The 20,935-nt window shown below is 40.2% G+C and overlaps 1 protein-coding gene across 2 annotated transcripts in view; it reads left to right on the forward strand.

Moving 5' to 3' along the window:
• Nucleotides 1–20,935, forward strand: part of GLRA2 (glycine receptor alpha 2) — a gene marked incomplete at both ends in the record, with an annotated part of 195,577 nt that overhangs the window by 69,295 nt on the left and 105,347 nt on the right. For both annotated transcript variants that reach the window (XM_082681722.1, XM_082681721.1), the window contains 2 exons: nt 2,167–2,304; nt 3,920–4,134. In XM_082681722.1, coding sequence (XP_082537848.1) covers nt 2,167–2,304; nt 3,920–4,134 — 353 coding nt within the window. The remainder of the gene's footprint in view (nt 1–2,166; nt 2,305–3,919; nt 4,135–20,935) is intronic.

The following is a 20,935-nucleotide window of genomic DNA, read 5'->3' on the forward strand; positions in this document are numbered from 1 at the left end:
GTGAAGGGAATAGGAAAACGCTACTACTTTGTCCCCTTTATGTCATGGTCCTGACGCCGCTGAAATCTTTGACATGTGCCGTTAAGTTGCTGATGCCTCCAGGTAATGGGATTTTTAGACAGGAGACATGAAGTGTTTGCTGGCTTGCTCTGTCAGTTCCTCTGTTTGTAAAATGCAGAGAATAATAAGTGCTACTGACCTACAGGGATGTTAGGAGATCTAATGAGGCAGGGGCAAGAAAATACTTTTAACTTCTTGGTTTAGAAAAATAACAAATGTAAAAAGACATATCAACTATTATTAAAAGAGGCGGTGACAGGGTTTCCTTCTGATCATTTAAAATCACTGTAGACTTCCCTTGAAACTTCCTACAGAAATAAACAAAATAATGAAGCATCTTTGTTTGAAGAATTTGTCAGGAATAAAATGAGAATTTCTGGTTTACAATAGGCTTTATGTATTCATATTTTCCCTATCGCCCCTTCTCTTGAGAAGACAGTTAAGAAAAACTTTTTCCTACATAATGATTCCTTCTTCGTGACTTCTCTACTGCTCCCAACTCTCCCCTGACTCAACCCAACACTTAGTTTCTCTATAAAACAGCAACCATAGCTGTCATCTGAGGCTCCTCCAAGGCTTAAAAACTCCAATTAGTAAATATGCTTGGCCCTTGCAGGACCTAGAAGTAATGAAATGAAAGAAGCAGTGATGTGTTTACCACTGACTTTGACTGTGAAGGGTGGGAATTGCTCTTTACTTTTCTACCCTCATATCACGTCCTCCTTCCCCACATCTTTACCTCTTCTGTTTGCCCCCACCTGGGGTTTCCGGGTAGCTCACAGGGACTATTATTGTAGTGGTCAGCAAGAAGCTGACCAGACAAGAATAGGGGTGTTTGGCAAGCTTCTGGTATTTGGTGGAGATACTCAAGAAGGGCTCATGCAGCACTGATGTGGAAGAGATAGGGTTGGCCATTCTCTCTGTGGACCATCAATGCTTACACGAAGTCCCCTTTGTGATTCCTTGCTTGTTCTTATTTTCTGGCTTTGAATGGAAAAGGTGGCCCAAAGAAAGAGGAAAGTAGATTCCAATTAGCTTTGCCATTGATTTCTGGGTAGCTTTGGTGAGTCACTACCTTGCAGTAAACAAGAATAAGAATCTATAAACTTAATAAACTTGCTGAGGTTACTGGCCAGCCAAAACCTCACATAATAACCTTGTCCTCCTCAATCTCCTTTTAGAGTTCCAATATCACAAATAAAGGAAGAAGGGGGAGAACTGATGCCTGAAAAAAGAGTAGCCTTCATTTCCGGGGTGTAAAAAACCCAGAAGCCCTTGACATAATGACCTAGTTAGCAGGAGCTTGGAGACTAAGTGCTAACTTCGGTTTACTAAACTGGTAACAGTCTTACTCTGGATGGTTCAAAAGTCATATAACAATATGACTTTATATAACAGAGCATCTGTTTTACTTCATATTAATCATTGTGATGTGTGGGCCCCTTTAGCAAGACACCAGCACAAATGAATATGCTTGACTTGCATATCCCACAGCTTCCTCTTAGGTTACCTGCCTATAGCCTTCCCCGCTTGCTAAAGTAACTGAGGATTGACCATAATGACTTGAACATAAACTTTCTCAAAACAAAGCTAATAGACCCTAGGAGAGGGGCCAAGTTTGCAATGGAAATATTTTAAGCAGGTCTGTGATAAATCCATTCTCTTTTTTTTTTTAAAAAAAAGGAATGCTTTTCATTTGAAATACTAAGACTGGTGCCGTGAACTGCATTGTCTTAATGGATATCCACAGACACAGCTCTTTAAAGTAAAGACAATCTTCAAAGGATTTTTGTTTGTTTACTTGTTTGTTCTTCAGAAACATTTAGTGGATAGAGCGGGCAGAAGAAAAATGGACTTTATAAGTTCCATTCTCCCATTACACAGAAAAAAAAATCATTCAGAAATAGCTTGTTGTCTTCCATTTCTTTGGCTCCAATGACATGTAGTTGTCATGATGATTGCAGCTCTTTTATTAAAAAATGCTCTTGAATTGATCGAGCATATGTCGCTTTAGATAATGTCCTTGTTTGTTTCTTTACGTGGCTAGACTTTCAAGCTTTCTTGGAAAGATGCATCCAATTTTTTACTATGATTTGTTTACTCCAGTTGGGTACACGATGAATGACCTGATATTTGAGTGGTTAAGTGATGGTCCAGTTCAAGTTGCTGAAGGATTGACACTGCCTCAGTTCATTCTGAAAGAAGAGAAGGAGCTCGGCTACTGCACAAAGCACTACAACACTGGTAAGTTTCCTTTGAGCTGCTAAACCCAAGTGGGCTCCATCTGCCGCTTGGAGTATATATCCCATCACCTTAATTGCCGCATATTCACCAAGAAAGTGGAGCTATGAGGCACGGTCCTGGGCTTGGGTCAAAATGCCCTCAACACATAAGATGCCTATATCCTTTCGAACAGGTCAGGGAGCCCAACAGATAATTTTTCCAAGAGAGAGAGAAGGAAAGAGATTTGGGGATCTTTTGCTGCTCTCTTGCTGACCATCTACTATCAAATGAGTCTGAGGAAAAGTGCATGAGACCTTGTAAATGGTGCAGGAAGTGTATGAATTCTCGCCCATTCCCAGCATCCATTCTTGACGTTAGCTCCTCGGGTCAATTTGCACTCTCTGCCTTAGTGGAAGACACAAATAATAACATAGGTCTTTGCAAACCCAGAAATACAGCTGTTGTACTCTCCAGTCCTATAGACAGCGCGCATGAAAATCAGCTTGCGGGGAGTCAGCTGGCTCTAAAGTCATGCATTGTCTGTGGTGCTGACAGACACATGGGTCAGGGGGAGAATGTGAGGTAGTAGCAACAAGTGGGCATCTGTTGTTCCCCGGAAGATTATGCCCGCCGAGTAAAGTTGATAGCCTTTCCTATGAACGTCCTCGTCTGTGATGCCACACAGCTGATCAAGGAGAGGCAGTCGAGACATGATGGTTTATTCAGTGACTGCTCTGGTCCATGAACACTTGTTCCAGAAGTCAACAGTGCTTCCTATGAAATAACTAAAACCGGACTCTAAGGTGTCCTTCCTGGCCAAGAAGAACCTAACCCTACCTCATAATTTGTGTGAGCTAAGCCGAATTACCTTCTGTGTTTCTAACTCCAAGCCAATTAAAGAGGAAGGAAAGTGGGAAGGGGCAGGAACATCTGTCTCTTAATAGTAGGTTACAAGTTTTAATATCTTTATATGCACTCTATTTTATAGGCAATGCAACACTGTAAACAGATTCTAGGAATATTCTAAATGACCTCAAGCAATTATCCAGGAGGTTATGACATTTTTACAGTGACTAGATTATATTCATGGTTTCTACAAATGTATATTTTTCTTTTGCTATTGGTAACACAAAGATAGATACACAATTATCCAAATCCTTTAGGAGCCCCATGTGAACTTTACTACTTAGGAAGGAATGGTTTCAACTATTTCATATTATATGTTATATATTATATGCTGTGTAGTATATGCTATACATATATGTTGTAGGTTATATGTTATATCCTATATATTACATACTATAACCCCCACAAAACATGAATGTTTTCTTTCCAATGGATAGTCTAGAAAATTCTGAAGCTCTGTCTAAATAATCAGGCTGCAACAAGCACAGATTTGAAAATTAAATCTGCCACATGGTTTTGGTCCAGTGACTCTTTAGATCACTCGTTCTCACACTGTCATTTCCATTACGGGTTGAGTTGGAAAAGAGTTGAATTGGGTGTGTAGTGTCAGCGTTTTGTGCGATCTTTCAAATCCATCGTTAATGCTCCTTTTTAATAAAAATAAAGTGGGAGGCTGGAATGGGAAAGATAAATTCAAATTGGATTTTAAATCATCACTTCCTGTTTCCAGGAAAGTTTACCTGCATCGAGGTTAAGTTTCACCTGGAACGCCAGATGGGATATTACTTGATCCAGATGTATATACCCAGTCTGTTGATAGTCATTTTGTCCTGGGTCTCTTTTTGGATAAACATGGATGCAGCCCCTGCCAGAGTTGCACTGGGCATCACGACAGTCTTAACGATGACCACCCAGAGTTCAGGCTCCAGGGCATCTCTGCCAAAGGTAAGAAATCTCCTCACTTGACAACAAGTGACCTGAGAGGTTTGTCAAAGGTCTTACGGGCTGGAGAATTCTGTGAAGACAGAAATGTTTGCTACCCTGCGGCACTGTTGGAGATGCAAATGCAGTAAGAAGAGAATGGAAAGCTGAGTTTGAGAGTTAGAGCTCTGAGGACACGGGGGATCTTCATAATCAGATCAATTAGGGGAAAGGAGATTCAGGGTTGAGAGACAAGAGGAATGAGTGGAGGCAGAAACATGTCTCAGGAATTCTAAGAAGCCCTCGAGTACTTTTGACCTCATATTGTTTATGAGGCACGAAGCTTGCAGGAACTGGAGTAAGACTGATGCAACTTACGTTGTATTGTCAAGCAGTTACTGGGGAGGCTATTGCGATTCACGTGCTCAGTGAAGTCATTTACAGTAATAGAAGAGTGACTTAAGCTCCTGCAAATTTACAGAAAAGCCATATGCGATGAGTATGCATAAGAAATAAAGGTGCAGTATGAGGGTGCATCAAATCAGACACACGGGTGTTCGCTATGCCTTAATTTACCTTCATGGCTAATAACACTACTATTTTAAGCGACACAGTTACCTAGAGAACAGTGGACTCACTGAAGATGCTGAAAATTCTGGCTACTGTGGCAGGTTGACAGAGAAGTGTGGAGTGGATATTGGGGACAGAAGGACATTTTGTAGCACCCTGAATAAGAAATCATAATGGCTACATAATCTCTTTTTATGTAAGAGCGGCCCTCTGCATTTGTAAATATTGCTTAAGCAAGTAATGATAAATGTTCTGCTTGTGAAATGCCCCAGCACCCCAAAATGTGCCTATGTGTATTTCCCCCTTTCACTGAGTACATTGAGCCATTAGCCTCAATTTTCCAGGAATCTGAGTTCAATTAGTATTCAGTATACACTGTCTCATACTGGTTTAGCAGTCCCTCCAAAACTCAGTTCCAGAAAGTAACTGAGATGTAATCCCCTATCTTGGCTGGCTTGGGCTTATGTTCAGTTGTGCTGCAACTGACATGACGAGAAATGTTATATAATGCTCCACATTACCTCCTATGTTGGAAGATAAGATGACGTACAGAAGAGGCCTTTGGCTATAATGGAGTGGGGTTGAACAGTGGGAAAATAGTTATACAAATTTTTCAAGTTCCATGCCTCCAAAGATAAACATTAGATTTTGTATGCTAATAGAGAAAGGAATAGACCTGTCTCCGATACTTTTTTACTTTCTAGAATAACAAATAGTACGAAATACCTGTGTCATATTTCTGTTGCAATACAGATGTCAAAAATGGTAACAGCTTTTTTTTTCCGCTACATAATCACAAATCAATATTGCCTAATACAAACTCTAATCCCCTCTGTACCTCCTTCCAAACAGGTTCATTTGATTATATCCCGTTATTTATTAGCTACTGCCATCACTGTAATGCCATGACATTAAACACTAGGACACACAACTATATTTTACATTTTACTAGACAGCTAAAGTACTGGCGGCACACTGCAAGCAGATAATGTGAAAACATAAGACATTTAGCCTCCAACTACTCATTGCTGCCAAAAGAATAGTCATTTATTTTCAAAATGAGAGCTTGAGGTTTTTTACAAATTTGTTATTCATTCTTATTAGCCATTGTGATTTTACATGGTCAAAACTATTGTTAAAAAGGAGACCAATCAAGACGGTAGAATAGGAAGACATGGAAGTCACCTCCCCCCATGAACACATCAAAAATATATCTACATGTGGAACAGTTCTCATTGAAAACTAACTGGAAACTGGCAGAAAGACTCCTGTACAACCAAGGCTATAAGAAAGATATATATGGAATTGGGCAGGAAGGGAAGAAAAGCAATCAGGTCAGGACCCATGCCCCTGGGAGGGGACTCAGAGGAAAAGGGAGAACACATGAACAGACGCCCGCCTTGGGGAGTGAGCAGTGAGAACCACAATTGGAAGCCCCAGTCCTGGCATCCTACACAGGGAAGACAAGCCCCCTTGGCTGCTGGAAGGACCACTGGGACTAACAGGAGGGCTGGGGGAAGCCTGGACCCCGCTCCTGAGGAACATGCATGTGCACGAGGGCTTGTGCTCTGGCTTGCTCCTGGGGCAGGGCAGAGAGGGTGGTGAGAGGACTGCTCCAGCGGCTGCCAAGTTTCCCACAACTGCCTCGGTGCACGCTCCAGCAAAGCTTACCCCACGTCGCCGTGTGGTATGGAATCTAGGGCTGCCACGACCAGAAGAAAAAACTTGGCTGTGGGATGCAGAGATGACCCAGTCCCAGGGCAGAGCCTGGGTGAGGCGGCAGTAGCCAGTGCTGGCACTTACTCAAACGTCATATCAGAAGCAGCCCAGGACTCTGATGATGTCCACTCCACCACAGCTTACCCTAATACACAAAGAGAGTCCACACCGGCCCCGCCTGCCCTGCAGTGCAGCTCCACAAAAGCGCAGCGATGGCAGAGACTGGGGGAAGTGATTAGCAGTGAGGGACAAAGGGGACTTGGACCCGAGGCTGCATCTGAGCAGATCGAGGGAAATAACTGCTGGCACTTGTACTGGCAGCACATCGGAGACAGCTCAGACATCTGTCTGTGGCAAAAATGAGCCAAGACTCCACACGGGCCTCCCTTGCCTCAGCAATCCCCAGCTCTGGGGCAAAGGTCCCAGTGCTAGAAAAGGGGAAAGCAGACACTTAAAGGGAACAGGGCCAGATCAAGCCCAACCCTCAGGGTTTCTACTCCAGCAACTTGGAGGGCAGTGATGGCCACTGGGCAGAAGGGAAGTCCCACCCCACACCCGGCTACAACTCTAGCCCCTCCATCTTCAGCCTCATGTCCTACCAAGGTGATAGCTAACAGGATATCCTGAGGAAAGACCTGGCTTATGTCCACATCAAATCTGCTCTCCCACCAAAGGCATTAGGCACATACAGTCTATAATATGAACACCCCTTCCAGACTGGAATAGATAACTGTTTCATTTAAATCCATAGAGGCAAAGAAAGTTAAGCAAACTAATAAGGCAGAGGAGCTACTCTCAGCTGAAACAGCAAGAGAAAACCACTGAAAATACATAATTAAACAGAAATAAATAACTTACCAGATAAAGAATTCAAAGCATTGCTAGTAAGAATGTCAATTGAACTAGGGAAAAGAATAGATGAACAGAGTGAGAATGTTAACAAGGAACAAGAAAATATTTTAAAAACCCCAATCAGAAATAATGAATTCAATAACTGAAATAAAAAACACAGGAGAAGGAATGAATAGCAGACTAAGTGACACAGAAGAACACATAAGTGATCTCGAAAATAGAGTAATGGAAACCACCCAATCAGAAAAGCAAAAAGAAAAACAAATTTAAAAAAATGACAACAGTTTATGAGATCTCTGACATAACATTAAGTGTACCAATATTCAAATTATAGGGGCCCCAGAAGAAGAGAGAGAGAAGGGAATTGAAAATGTATTTGAGAAAATTATGGCTAAAGACTTCCCAAACCAGTGAAAAAGGAAACAAATGTCCAGGTACAGGAAGCACAGAGGGTCCCAAACAGTATAAACCCAGACAGACATATCATAATTAAAATGGTAAAGCTTAAAGATAAAGAGAATTTTAAAGGCAGCAAGATAAAAACAGAGCCATATACAAGGGAACCCCCATAAGGCTATCAGCTGATTGTTCTGCAGAAAGTCTGCAGGTCAGAAGGGAGTGGCATGATATATTCAAAGTGCTGAAAGGGAAAAACCTGCAACCCAGGATACTACCCAGCAAGACTGTCATTTAGAATCCAAGAAGAGGTAAAAACTTCTTGGAAAAGCAATAACTAAAAGAGTTCATCAATACTAAACCTACCATAAAGGAAATGTTAAAGGGTCTTCTCTAAGTGGAAAAAAGTAAGAATCTGTAGGAAATGGAAAATCCGAAAAGGAAAGGCAAATATATACTAAGGACTAAGGATCTACCACTTAAATAAGCCAGTACAAATATTAAAAGACAAAAAATTGTAAAAGCAACTATAACTACAATAAACAGCTAAGGGATAAACATGAAGATGTAAAATATGACATTAAAAACACAAAAGTTTCGGGAGGGGTGTAAAAAAATGTATATCTTTTATGAATGGAGAAAGAAGATGTGGCACATATATACAATGGAATATTAGCCATAAAAAGAAACGAAATTGAACTATTTGTACTGAGGTGGTTGGACCTAGAATCTGTCATACAGAGTGAAGTAAGTCAGAAAGAGTAAAACAAATACCATATGCTAACACATATATATGGAATCTAAAAAAAAAAAAAAGGTCTGATGAACCTAGGGGCAGGACAGGAATAAAGATGCAGATGAACAGAATGGACTTGAGGATATGGGGAGGGGGAAGGCTAAGCTGGGATGAAGTGAGAGAGTAACATTGACATATATACACTACCAAACGTAAAATAGATAGCTAGTGGGAAGCAGTCGCATAGCACAGGGAGATCAGCTCAGTGCTTTGTGACCACCTAGAGGGGTGGGATAGGGAGGGTGGGAGGGAGGGAGACGCAAGAGGGAGGGGATATGGGGATATATGTATACATATAGCTGGTTCACTTTGTTATACAGCAGAAACTCACACAATATTGTAAAGCAATTATACGCCAGTAAAAATGTTTTAAAAATGTAGATCTTTTAAAATGTGTTTGAACATAAATGACTATCAGTTTAAAACAAGTAGATATAGTTACAGGTCAACATATATGAACCCCGTGACAACCACAAATCGAAAACCTGCAATAGATACACAAAAACTAAAAAGAAAGGCACATGAGCATACAAAAGAATATCATCAAACTACAGGGGAAGAAACAAAAAGAAGAAGAAATGAACAGAGAAAAACTATAAAAACAACCAGAAAACAAGTAATAAAATGGCAATCAGTTCATACCTATCAATAATTACCCTAAACATGAATAGACTAAATGCTTCAATCAAAAGACATAGGGTGGGGACTTCCCTGGTGGTGAGGTGGTTGAGAATCCGCCTGCCAATGCAGGGGACACAGCTTCCAGCCCTGGTCCGGGAAGATCCCACACGCTGCGAAGCAACTAAGCCTGTGCACCACAACTACTGAGCCTGCACTCTAGAGCCCGCGAGCCACAACTACTGAGCCCATGTGCTGCAACTACTGAAGCCCGTGCACCTACAGCCCATGCTCCGCAACAAGAGAAGCCACCACAATGAGAAGCCTGTGCGCTGCAACAAAGAGCAGCCCTCAGTTGTTGCAACTAGAGAAAGCCCGCGCACAGCAATGAAGACCCAACACAGCCAAAAATAAATTAAAAAACATTTATAAATAAAAAAGACATAGGGTGGCTGATTGTATTAAAAAAAAAAAAGACCTATCTATATGCTGCCTACAAGACTCACTTCAGAACTAAAGACACAGACTGAAAGAGAGGGAATGGGAAAGGATATTTCATGCAAATGGAAATGGCAAGAAAGCAGGGGGTAGCAATACTCATACCAGACAAAACAGACTTTAAAACAAAGGCTGTGACAAAAGATAAAGAAGGGCATTATATAATGATAAAGGGATCAATACAAGAAGAAGATATCACACACATTAACATATACGCATCCAGTAAAGGAGCATCTAAACACAGAAAGGAAATATTAACAGGAATAGATGGAGAAATTGACAATAATACAATACTCGCAGGGAACTTAAATGCCCCATTTACATCAATGGACAGATCATCCAGATAGAAAATCAATAAGGCAACAGTGGTCTTAAATGACACGTTATACCAGTGGGACTTGATAGTACCTACAGGAAATTCCATCCCAAAATGGCAGAATACATATTCTTTTCAAGTGCACATGGAACGTTTTCCAGGACAGATCACAAGCTAGGCCACAAAGCAAGTCTCAGCAAATTTAAGAGGATAGAAATTATTTCAAGCATCTTTTCTGACCACAACAGTGTGAAGCTGGAAATCAGTTACAGAAAGAAAAATGAGAAAAGAACAAACACGTGGACACTAAACAACATGCTACTAAAAAACCAATGGGTCAATAAAGGAATGAAAGAGGAAATAAGAAAATACATTGAGACAAATGAAAATGGAAACACAACTTTCCAAAATCTATGGAATGCAGCAAAAGCAGTTCTAAGAAGGAAGTTTATTAGCAATACAGGCCTTCCTGAAGAAACAAGAAAATCTCAAATAAACAGCATAACCTACCACCTAAAGGAATTAGAAAAAGGACAAAAAAGCCCAAAGTCAGCAAAAGGAAGGAAATAATAAAGATCAAAGAGGAAATAAAAATAGAGACCAAAAGTAAGAAAAGATCAATGAAAGCAAGAGCTAATTTTTTGAAAAGATAAACTTGATAAACTTTTAGCCTGGTTCACCAAGAAGAAAAGAGAAGACCCAAATAAACAACATAATAAGTGAAAGAACAGAAATAACAACCAATGCCACATAGATACAAAACTCATAAGAGAATACTACAAACAGTATATGCCAACAAATTGGACAACCTCGAAGAAATGGACAAATTTCTAGAAGCATACACCTGCCAAGACTGTATCAAGAAGAAACAATTTGAAAAGACCAATCACTAGCAATGAAATTAAATTTGTAATTAAAAAACTCCCATCAGACAAAAGTCCAGGACCAGATGGCTTCACAAGAAAATTCTACCAAACATATAAAGAGAGCTAATACCTATACTTCTTCAAATATTCTAAAAAACTGAAGTGAACACACATTCCAAATTCAGTCTATGAAGCCACCATTACCCTGATACCAAAACCAGAAAAAGACGCTACAAAGAAAGAAAATTACAGGCCAATATCACTGATGAACATAGATGCAAAACTCCTCAACAAAATGTTAGCAAACTGAAGCCAACAATATACGAAAAGGATCATACACCATGATCAACAGGGATTTATTGCAGGGACTCAAGGATAGTTCAATATTTGCAAATTAACCAATGTGATACATCACATTAGCAAAAAGGATAAAAATCACATGATCATCTCAATAGACCCCCCCAAAAACAGCATTTGACAAAATTCAACATTCATTCATGATAAAAACTCTCATCAAAGTTGACATAAAGGGAACATATCTCAATATGATAAAGACCATTTAGGACAAACCCATAGCTAGAGAGGGGGAAGATGGCGGAAGAGTAAGACGTGGAGATCACCTTCCTCCCCACAGATACATCAGAAATAGATCTACACGTGGAACAACTCCTACAGCACACCTACTGAATGCTGGCAGAAGACCTCAGACCTCCCAAAAGGCAAGAAACTCCCCACGTACCTGGGTAGGGCAAAAGAAAAAGAAAAACAGAGACAAAAGGATGGGGACGGGACGTGCACCAGTGGGAGGGAGCCATGAAGGAGGAAAGGTTTCCACACACTAGGAAGCCCCTTCGTGGGCGGAGACTGCGGGTGGCGGACGGGGGGAGCTTCGGAGCCACAGAGGAGAGTGCAGCAACAGGGGTGCGGAGGGCAAAGCAGAGAGATTCCCGCACAGAGGATCGGTGCCAACCGGCACTTACCAGCCCGAGAGCTTGTACCTGCTGGGGCAGGCAGGGTTGGGACCTGAGGCTCGGGCTTCTGTCGGAGCGAAGGGACAGGACTGCGGTTGGCGGCATGAACACAGCCTGAAGGGGTTAGTGCACCACGGCTAGCCGGGAGGGAGTCCGGGAAAAGTCTGGAGCTGCCGAAGAGGCGAGAGACTTTTTCTTCCCTCTTTGTTTCCTGGTGCGTGAGGAGAGGGGATTAAGAGCGCTGCTTAAAGGAGCTCCAGAGACAGGCGCAAGCCGCGGCTAACAGCGCAGACCCGAGACGGGCATGAGACTCTAAGGCTGCTGCTGCCGCCACCAAGAACCCCGTGTGCAAGCACAGGTCACTCTCCACACCTCCATTCCGGGGAGCCTGTGCAGCCCGCCACTGCCAGGGTCCCGTGATCCAGGGACAACTTCCCCAGGAGAACGCACGGCGTGCCACAGGCTGGTGCAACGTCACGGTGGGCTCTGCCGCCGCATGATCACCCCACAATCAGTACCCCTCCCTCTCCCAGGCCTGAGTGAGCCAGAGCCCCCAAATCAGCCGCTCCTCTAACCCTGTCCTATCTGAGCGAAGAATAGACGCCCTCTGGCGACCTACACGCAGAGGCGAGGCCAAACCCAAAGCTGAACCCTGGGAGCTGTGAGAACAAAGAAGAGAAAGGGAAATCTCTCCCAGCAGCCTCAGGAGCAGAGGATTAAATCTCCACAATCAACTTGATGTACCTGCATCTCTAGAATACCTGAATAGACAACGAATCATCCCATATTGAGGAGGTGGACTTTGAGAGCAAGATTTATTATTTTTTCCGCTTTTCCTCTTTTTCTGAGTGTGTATGTGTATGCTTCTGTGGGAGATTTGTCTGTATAGCTTTGCTTTCAACATTTGTCCTGGGATTCTATCCATCCGTTTTTTTTGTTTGTTTTTTGTTGTTTCTTCTTTTACTTTTTTAAAAAAAATTTTCTTAATAATTATTTATTTTAATAACTTTATTTTACCTTACTTTATTTTATTTTATTTTATCCTCCTTCTTTCCACTTTTTCTCACTTTTATTCTGAGCTGTGTGGATGAAAGGCGCTTGGTGCTACAACCAGGAGTCAGTGCTGTGCCTCTGAGGTGGGAGAGCCAATGTCAGGACACTGGTCAACAAGAGACCTCCCAGCCCCACAGAATATCAAACGGCGAAAATCTCCCAGAGATCTCCATCTCACCACCAACACCCAGCTTCACTCAATGACCAGCAAGCTACAGTGCTGGACACCCTATGCCAAACAACTAGCAAGACAGGAACACAACCCCACCCATTAGCTGAAAGGCTGCCTAAAATCATAATAAGGCCACAGACACCCCAAAACACACCACCAGACGTGGACCTACCCACCAGAAAGAAAAGATCCAGCCTCATCCACCAGAACACAGGCACTAGTCCCCTCCACCATGAAGCCTACACAACCCACTGAACCAACTTTAGCCACTGGGGACAGACACCAAAAACAACGGGAACTACGAACGTGCAGCCTGCAAAAAGGAGACCCCAAACACAGTAAGATAAGCAAAATGAGAAGACAGAAGAACACACAGCAGATGAAGGAGCAAGATAAAAACCCACCAGACCTAACAAATGAAGAGGAAATAGGCAGTCTACCTGAAAAAGAATTCAGAATAATCATAGTAAAGATGATGCAAAATCTTGGAAATAGAATAGACAAAATGCAAGAAACATTTAAAAAGGACCTAGAAGAACTAAAGAGGAAACAAGCAATGATGAACAACACAATAAATGAAATTAAAAATACTCTAGATGGGATCAATAGCAGAATAACTGAGGCAGAAGAATGGATAAGTGACCTGGAAGATAAAATAGTGGAAATAACTACTGCAGAGCAGAACAAAGAAAAAAGAATGAAAAGAACTGAGGACAGTCTCAGAGACCTCTGGGACAACATTAAACGCAACAACATTCGAATTATAGGGGTCCCAGAAGAAGAACAGAAAAAGAAAGAGACTGAGAAAATATTTGAAGAGATTATAGTTGAAAACTTCCCTAATATGGGAAAGGAAATAGTTAATCAAGTCCAGGAAGCACAGAGAGTCCCATACAGGATAAATTCAAGGAGAAATACGCCAAGACACATATTAATCAAACTATCAAAAATTAAATACAAAGAAAACATATTAAAAGCAGCAAGGGAAAAACAACAAATAACACACAAGGGAATCCCCATAAGGTTAACAGCTGATCTTTCAGCAGAAACTCTGCAAGCCAGAAGGGACTGGCAGGACATATTTAAAGTGATGAAGGAGAAAAACCTACAACCAAGATTACTCTACCCAGCAAGGATCTCATTCAGATTTGATGGAGAAATTAAAACCTTTACAGACAAGCAAAAGCTGAGAGAGTTCAGCACCACCAAAGCAGCTTTACAACAAATGATAAAGAACCTTCTTTAGGCAAGAAACACAAGAGAAGGAAAAGACCTACAATAGCAAACCCAAAACAATTAAGAAAATGGGAATAGGAACATACATATCGATAATTACCTTAAATGTAAATGGATTAAATGCTCCCACCAAAAGACACAGACTGGCTGAATGGAAACAAAAACAAGACCCATATATGGTGTCTACAAGAGACCCACTTCAGACCTAGACACACATACAGACTGAAATGGAGGGGATGGAAAAAGATATTCCTTGCAAATGGAAACCAAAAGAAAGCTTGAGTAGCAATTCTCATATCAGACAAAATAGACTTTAAAATATAGACTATTAGAAGAGACAAAGAAGGACACTACATAATGATCAAGGGATCGATCCAAGAAGAAGATATAACAATTATAAATACTTATGCACCCAACATAGGAGCACCTCAATACATAAGGCAAATACTAACAGCCATAAAACGGGAAATCAACAGTAACACAATCATAGTAGGGGACTTTAACACCCCACTTTCACCAATGGACAGATCATCCAAAATGAAAATAAATGAGGAAACACAAGCTTTAAATGATACATGAAACAAGATGGACTTGTTTATAGGACACTCCATCCAAAAACAACAGAATACACATTTTTCTCAAGTGCTCATGGAACATTCTCCAGGATAGATCATATCTTGGGTTACAAGTCAAGCCTTGGTAAATTTAAGAAAACTGAAATCGTATCAAGTATCTTTTCCGACCACAACGCTATGAGACTAGATATCAATTACAGGAAAAGATCTGTAAAAAATACAAACACATGGAGGCTAAACAATACACTACTTAATAACGAAGTGATCACTGAAGAAATCAAAGAGGACATCAAAAAATACCTAGAAAAAAATGACAATGGAGGCACGACGACCTAAAACCTATGGAATGAAGCAAAAGCAGTTCTAAGAGGGAAGCTTATAGCAATACAATCCTACCTTAAGAAACAGGAAACATATCGAATAAACACCCTAACCTTGCACCTAAAGCAATTAGAGAAAGAAGAACAAAAAAACCCCCAAAATTAGCAGAAGGAATGAAATCATAAAGATCAAATCAGAAATAAATGAAAAAGAAATGAGGAAACGATAGCAAAGATCAATAAAACTGAAAGCTGGTTCTTTGAGAAGATAAACAAAATTGATAAACCATTAGCCAGACTCATCAAGAAAGGGAGAAGACTCAAATCAATAGAAATAGAAATTAAAAAGGAGAAGTAACAAGTGACACTGCAGAAATACAAAGGATCATGAGAGATTACTACAAGCAACTATATGCCAATAAAATGGACAACCTGGAAGAAATGGACAAATTCTTAGAAATGCACAACCTGCTAAGACTGAATCAGGAAGAAATAGAAAATATGAACAGACCAATCACAAGCACTGAAATTGAAACTGTGATTAAAAATCTTCCAACAAACAAAAGCCGAGGACCAGATGGCTTCACAGGCGAATTCTATCAAACATTTAGAGAAGACCTAACACCTATCCTTCTCAAACACTTCCAAAATATAGCAAAGGGAGGAACACTCCCAAACTCATTCTACGAGGCCACCATCACCCTGATTCCAAAACCAGACAAGGATGTCACAAAGAAAGAAAACTACAGGCCAATATCACTGATGAACATAGATGCAAAAATCCTCAACAAAATACTAGCAAACAGAATCCAACAACACATTAAAACGATCATACACCATGATCAAGTGGGGTTTATTCCAGGAATGCAAGGATTCTTCAATATATGCAAATCAATCAATGTGATACACCATATTAACAAATTGAAGGAGAAAAACCATATGGTCATCTCAATAGATGCAGAGAAGTCTTTTGACAAAATTCAACATCCATTTATGATAAAAACCCTCCAGAAAGTAGGCACAGAGGGAACTTTCCTCAACATAATAAAGCCATATATGACAAACCCACAGACAATGTCGTCCTCAATGGTGAAAAACTGAAATCATTTCCATTAAGATCAGGAACACGACAAGGTTGCCCACTCTCACCACTCTTATTCAACATAGTTTTGGAAGTTTTAGCTACAGCAATCAGAGAAGAAAAAGAAATGAAAGGAATCCAAATCGGAAAAGAAGTAAAGCTGTCACTGTTTGCAGATGACATGATACTATACATAGAGAATCCTAAAGATGCTACCAGAAAACTACTAGAGCTAATCAATGAATTTGATAAAGTAGCAGGATACAAAATTAATGCACAGAAATCTCTTGCATTCCTATACACTAATGATGAAAAATCTGAAAGTGAAATCAAGAAAACACTCCCATTTACCATTGCAACAAAAAGAATAAAATATCTAGGAATAAACCTACCTAAGGAGACAAAAGACCTGTATGCAGATAATTATAAGACACTGATGAAAGAAATTAAAGATGATACCAATAGATGGAGAGATATACCATGTTCTTGGATTGGAAGAATCAACATTGTGAAAATGACTCTACTACCCAAAGCAATCTACAGATTCAATGCAATCCCTATCAAACTACCACTGGCATTTTTCACAGAGCAAGAACAAAAAATTTCACAATTTGTATGGAAACGCAAAAGACCCCAAATAGCCAAAGCAATCTGGAGAACGAAAAACGGAGCTGGAGGAATCAGGCTCCCTGACTTCAGATTATACTACAAAGCTACAGTAATCAAGACAGTATGGTACTGGCACAAAAACAGAAAGATAGATCAATGGAACAGGATCGAAAGCCCAGAGATAAACCCACGCACATATGGTCACCTTATGTTTGATAAAGGAGGCAGGAATGTACAGTGGAGAAAGGACAGCCTCTTCAATAAGTGGTGCTGGGAAAACTGGATAGATACATGTAAAAGTGTGAGATTAGATCACTCCCTAACACCATGCACAAAAATAAGCTCAAAATGGATTAAAGACCTAAATGTAAGGCCAGAAACTGTCAAAGTCTTAGAGGAAAACAAAGGCAGAACACTCTGACATAAATCACAGCAAGATGCTTTTTGACCCACCTCCCAGAGAAATGAAAAGAAAAACAAAAATAAACAAATGGGACCTAATGAAACTTCAAAGCTTTTGCACAGCAAACGAAACCATAAACAAGACCAAAAGACAACCCTCAGAATGGGAGAAAATGTTTGCAAATGAAGCAAGTGACAAAGGATTAATCTCCAAAATATACAAGCAGCTCATGCACCTCAATAACAAAAAAACAAACAACCCAATCCAAAAATGGGCAGAAGACCTAAAGAGACATTTCTCCAAAGAAGATATACAGACTGCCAACAAACACATGAAAGAATGCTCAACATCATTAATCATTAGAGAAATGCAAATCAAAACTACAATGAGATATCATCTCAGACCAGTCAGAATGGCCATCATCCAAAAATCTAGAAACAATAAATGCTGGAGAGGGTGTGGAGAAAAGGGAACACTCTTGCACTGCTGTCGGGAATGTGAACTGATACAGCCACTATGGAGAACAGTATGGAGGTTCCTTAAAAAACTACAAATAGAACTACCATACAACCCAGCAATCCCACTACTGGGCATATACCCTGAGAAAACCATAATTCAAAAAGAGTCATGTACCAAAATGTTCATTGCAGCTCTATTTACAATAGCCAAGAGATGGAAAGAACCTAAGTGTCCATCATCGGATGAATGGATAAAGAAGATGTGGCACATATATACAATGGAATATTACTCAGCCATAAAAAGAAACGAAATTGAGCTATTTGTAATGAGGTGGATAAACCTAGAGTCTGTCATACAGAGTGAAGTAAGTCAGAAAGAGAAAGACAAATACCGTATGCTAACACATATATATGGAATTTAAGAAAAAAAAATGTCATGAAGAACCTAGGGGTAAGACAGGAATAAAGACACAGACCTACTAGAGAATGGACTTGAGGATATGGGGAGGGGGAAGGGTAAGCTGTGAGAACGCGAGAGAGTGGCATGGACATATATACACTACCAAACGTAAAATAGATAGATCGTGGGAAGCAGTTGCATAGCACAGGGAGATCAGCGCGGTGCTTTGTGACCACCTAGAGGAGTGGGATAGGGAGGGTGGGAGGGAGGGAGACGCAAGAGGGAAGAGATATGGGAACATATGTATATGTATAACTGATTCACTTTGTTATAAAGCAGAAACTAACACACCATTGTAAAGCAATTATACTCCAATAAAGATGCAAAAAAAAAAAAACCCATAGCTAACAACATACTCAACAGTGAAAAGTTGAAGGTCTTTCTTCTAAAATCAGGAACAAGACAAGGATGCCCACTCTTGCCACTTTTTAAAAAAAATTTGTTTATTATTTATTTATTTTGGCTGCATTGGGTCTTTGTTGCTGCACACAGTCTTTCTCTAGTTGTTGTGAGTTGGGGCTACTCATCGTTGTGGTGCGCAGGCTTCTCATTGTGGTCGCTTCTCTGTTTGCCAGGCACAGGCTCTAGGCATGTGGGCTTCAGTAGTTGAGGCATGTGGGCTGAGTAGTTGTGGCTCCCAGGCTCTAGAGCACAGGCTCAGTAGTTTTGGCGCATGGGCTTAGTTGCTCCATGGCATGTGGGATCTTCCCAGACCAGGGCTGGAAGCTGTGTCTCCTGCATTCACAGACAGATTCTTAAGCACTGCACCACCAGGGAAGTCCCTATCGCCACTCTTTTAAACATAGTATTGGAAGTCCTAGCAACAGCAAACAGACAAAAAATAAAAAACAGAAGAATGAAGGAAGGAAGGAAGGGAGGGAGGGAGGGAAGGAGAGAGGGAGAGAGGGAAGGAGGGAGAGAGGGAGGGAGGGAGGAAGGAAGGAAGGAAGGAAGGAAGGAAGGAAGGAAGGAAGAAAGAAAGAAAGAATGAACAAGCATCCAAATTGGAAGGGAAGAAATAAAACTATCACTATTTGCAGATAACATGGTACTTTATAGAGAAAATCCTAAGGTCTCCAACAAAAATCTACTAGAACTAATAAATGAATTCAGAAAAGTTGTAGAATACAAGGTTAATATAGAGAAATCTGTTGCTTTTCTATACACTAATAATGAACTATCAGAAAGAGAATGAAAAAAATCCTGTTTAAATCACATCAAAAAGAATAAAATACCTAGAAATAAAACTTAACAGAGGAGGTAAAAGACCTATACTATGAAAACTATAAAACACTGAGGAAGGAAACCGAGGATGATACAAAGAAATGGAAAGATATCCCATGCTCTTGGATTGGAAGAATTAATATTGCTAAAATGGCCATACTACCCAAAGCAATCTACAGATTTAATGCAATCCCTATCAAAATACCCATGATAGTTTTCACAGAAATAGAACTAGTAATCCTAAAATTTATATGGAACCACAAAAGATACCAAATTGTGAAAGCAATCTTGTGAATAAAAACAAAGCTGTGAAATCACCCTCCTTGACTTCAGATAATAAAACAAAGCTACAGTAACCAAAACAGCATGGCACTGGCACAGAAACAGACACATATATCAATGGAACAGATTATAGAGCCCATAAATAAACCCATACACCTATGGTCAATTATGACAAAGTAGGCAAGAATATACAGTGGAGAAAAGACAGTCTCTTCTATAAGTGGTGGTGGGAAAACTGGACAGCTACATGTAAAAGAATGAGATTAGAACATTTCACCACATCATGTATAAAAATAAACTCGAAATGGATTAAAGTCCTAAATGTAAGACCTGAAACCATAAAACTCCTAGAAGAGAACATAGGCAGAACACGCTTTTACAAAGGGTACCAATATTTTTTTGGATCTGTCTCCTAAGGCAAAAGAAGTAAAAGCAAAAATATACAAATGGAACCTAATTAAACTTAAAAGCTTTTGCACAGCAAAAGAAACCATCAACAAAACGAAAAGACAACTTACCGAATAGGAGAAAATATTTGCAAGTGATATGATCGACAAAGGGTTAATATCCAAAATAAATAAATAGCTCATACAACTCAATATCAAAAGCAAACAACCGAAACAAAAAGTAGGGTAAAGACCTAAATAGACATTTTTCTAAAGAGGAAATGCAGATGGCCACCAGGCACATGAAAAGTTTCTCAACATCGCTAATCATCAGGGAAATGCAAATCAAAACTAAAATCACCTCACACCTGTCAGAATGGCTATCATCAAAAAGTCTACAAATAACAAATGTTGGTTGGTGAGGATGTGGGGAAAAGGGATTCACTGTACATTGTTGGTGGGAATGTAAATTTGTGCAGCCACTAGGGAAAACAATATAGAGATTCCTCAAAAAACTAAAAGTAGAACTACCATATGATCCAGCAATTCCACTTCTGGGTATAGATCCAGAAAAAATCAAAAACACTAATTCAAAAAGATACATGCACCACAATGTTCATAGCAGCACTATTTACAATAGGCAGGATATGGAAGCAACCCAAGTGTCCGTCAATAGACAAATGGATAAAGAAGATGTGGTATAAATATACAATGAAATATTACTCACCATATAAAAGAATGAAATTCTGCCATCTGTAGCAATGTGGCTGGAGCTAGAGAATATTATGCTTCATGAAATAAGTCATACAGAGAAAGACAAATACTGTATGATATCACTTAAATGTGGAATCTTAAAAGTAAAATGAATGTATATAGAAAAACAGAAACGATCTAACAGATATAGAGAACAAACTAGTGGTTATCAGTGGGGAGAGGGAAGCAGGTGGGGGAAGACAGAGGTATG

Source organism: Grampus griseus (assembly GCF_964374135.1).
Source record: "Grampus griseus genome assembly, chromosome: X".
Taxonomy (NCBI): Eukaryota; Metazoa; Chordata; class Mammalia; order Artiodactyla; family Delphinidae; genus Grampus; species Grampus griseus.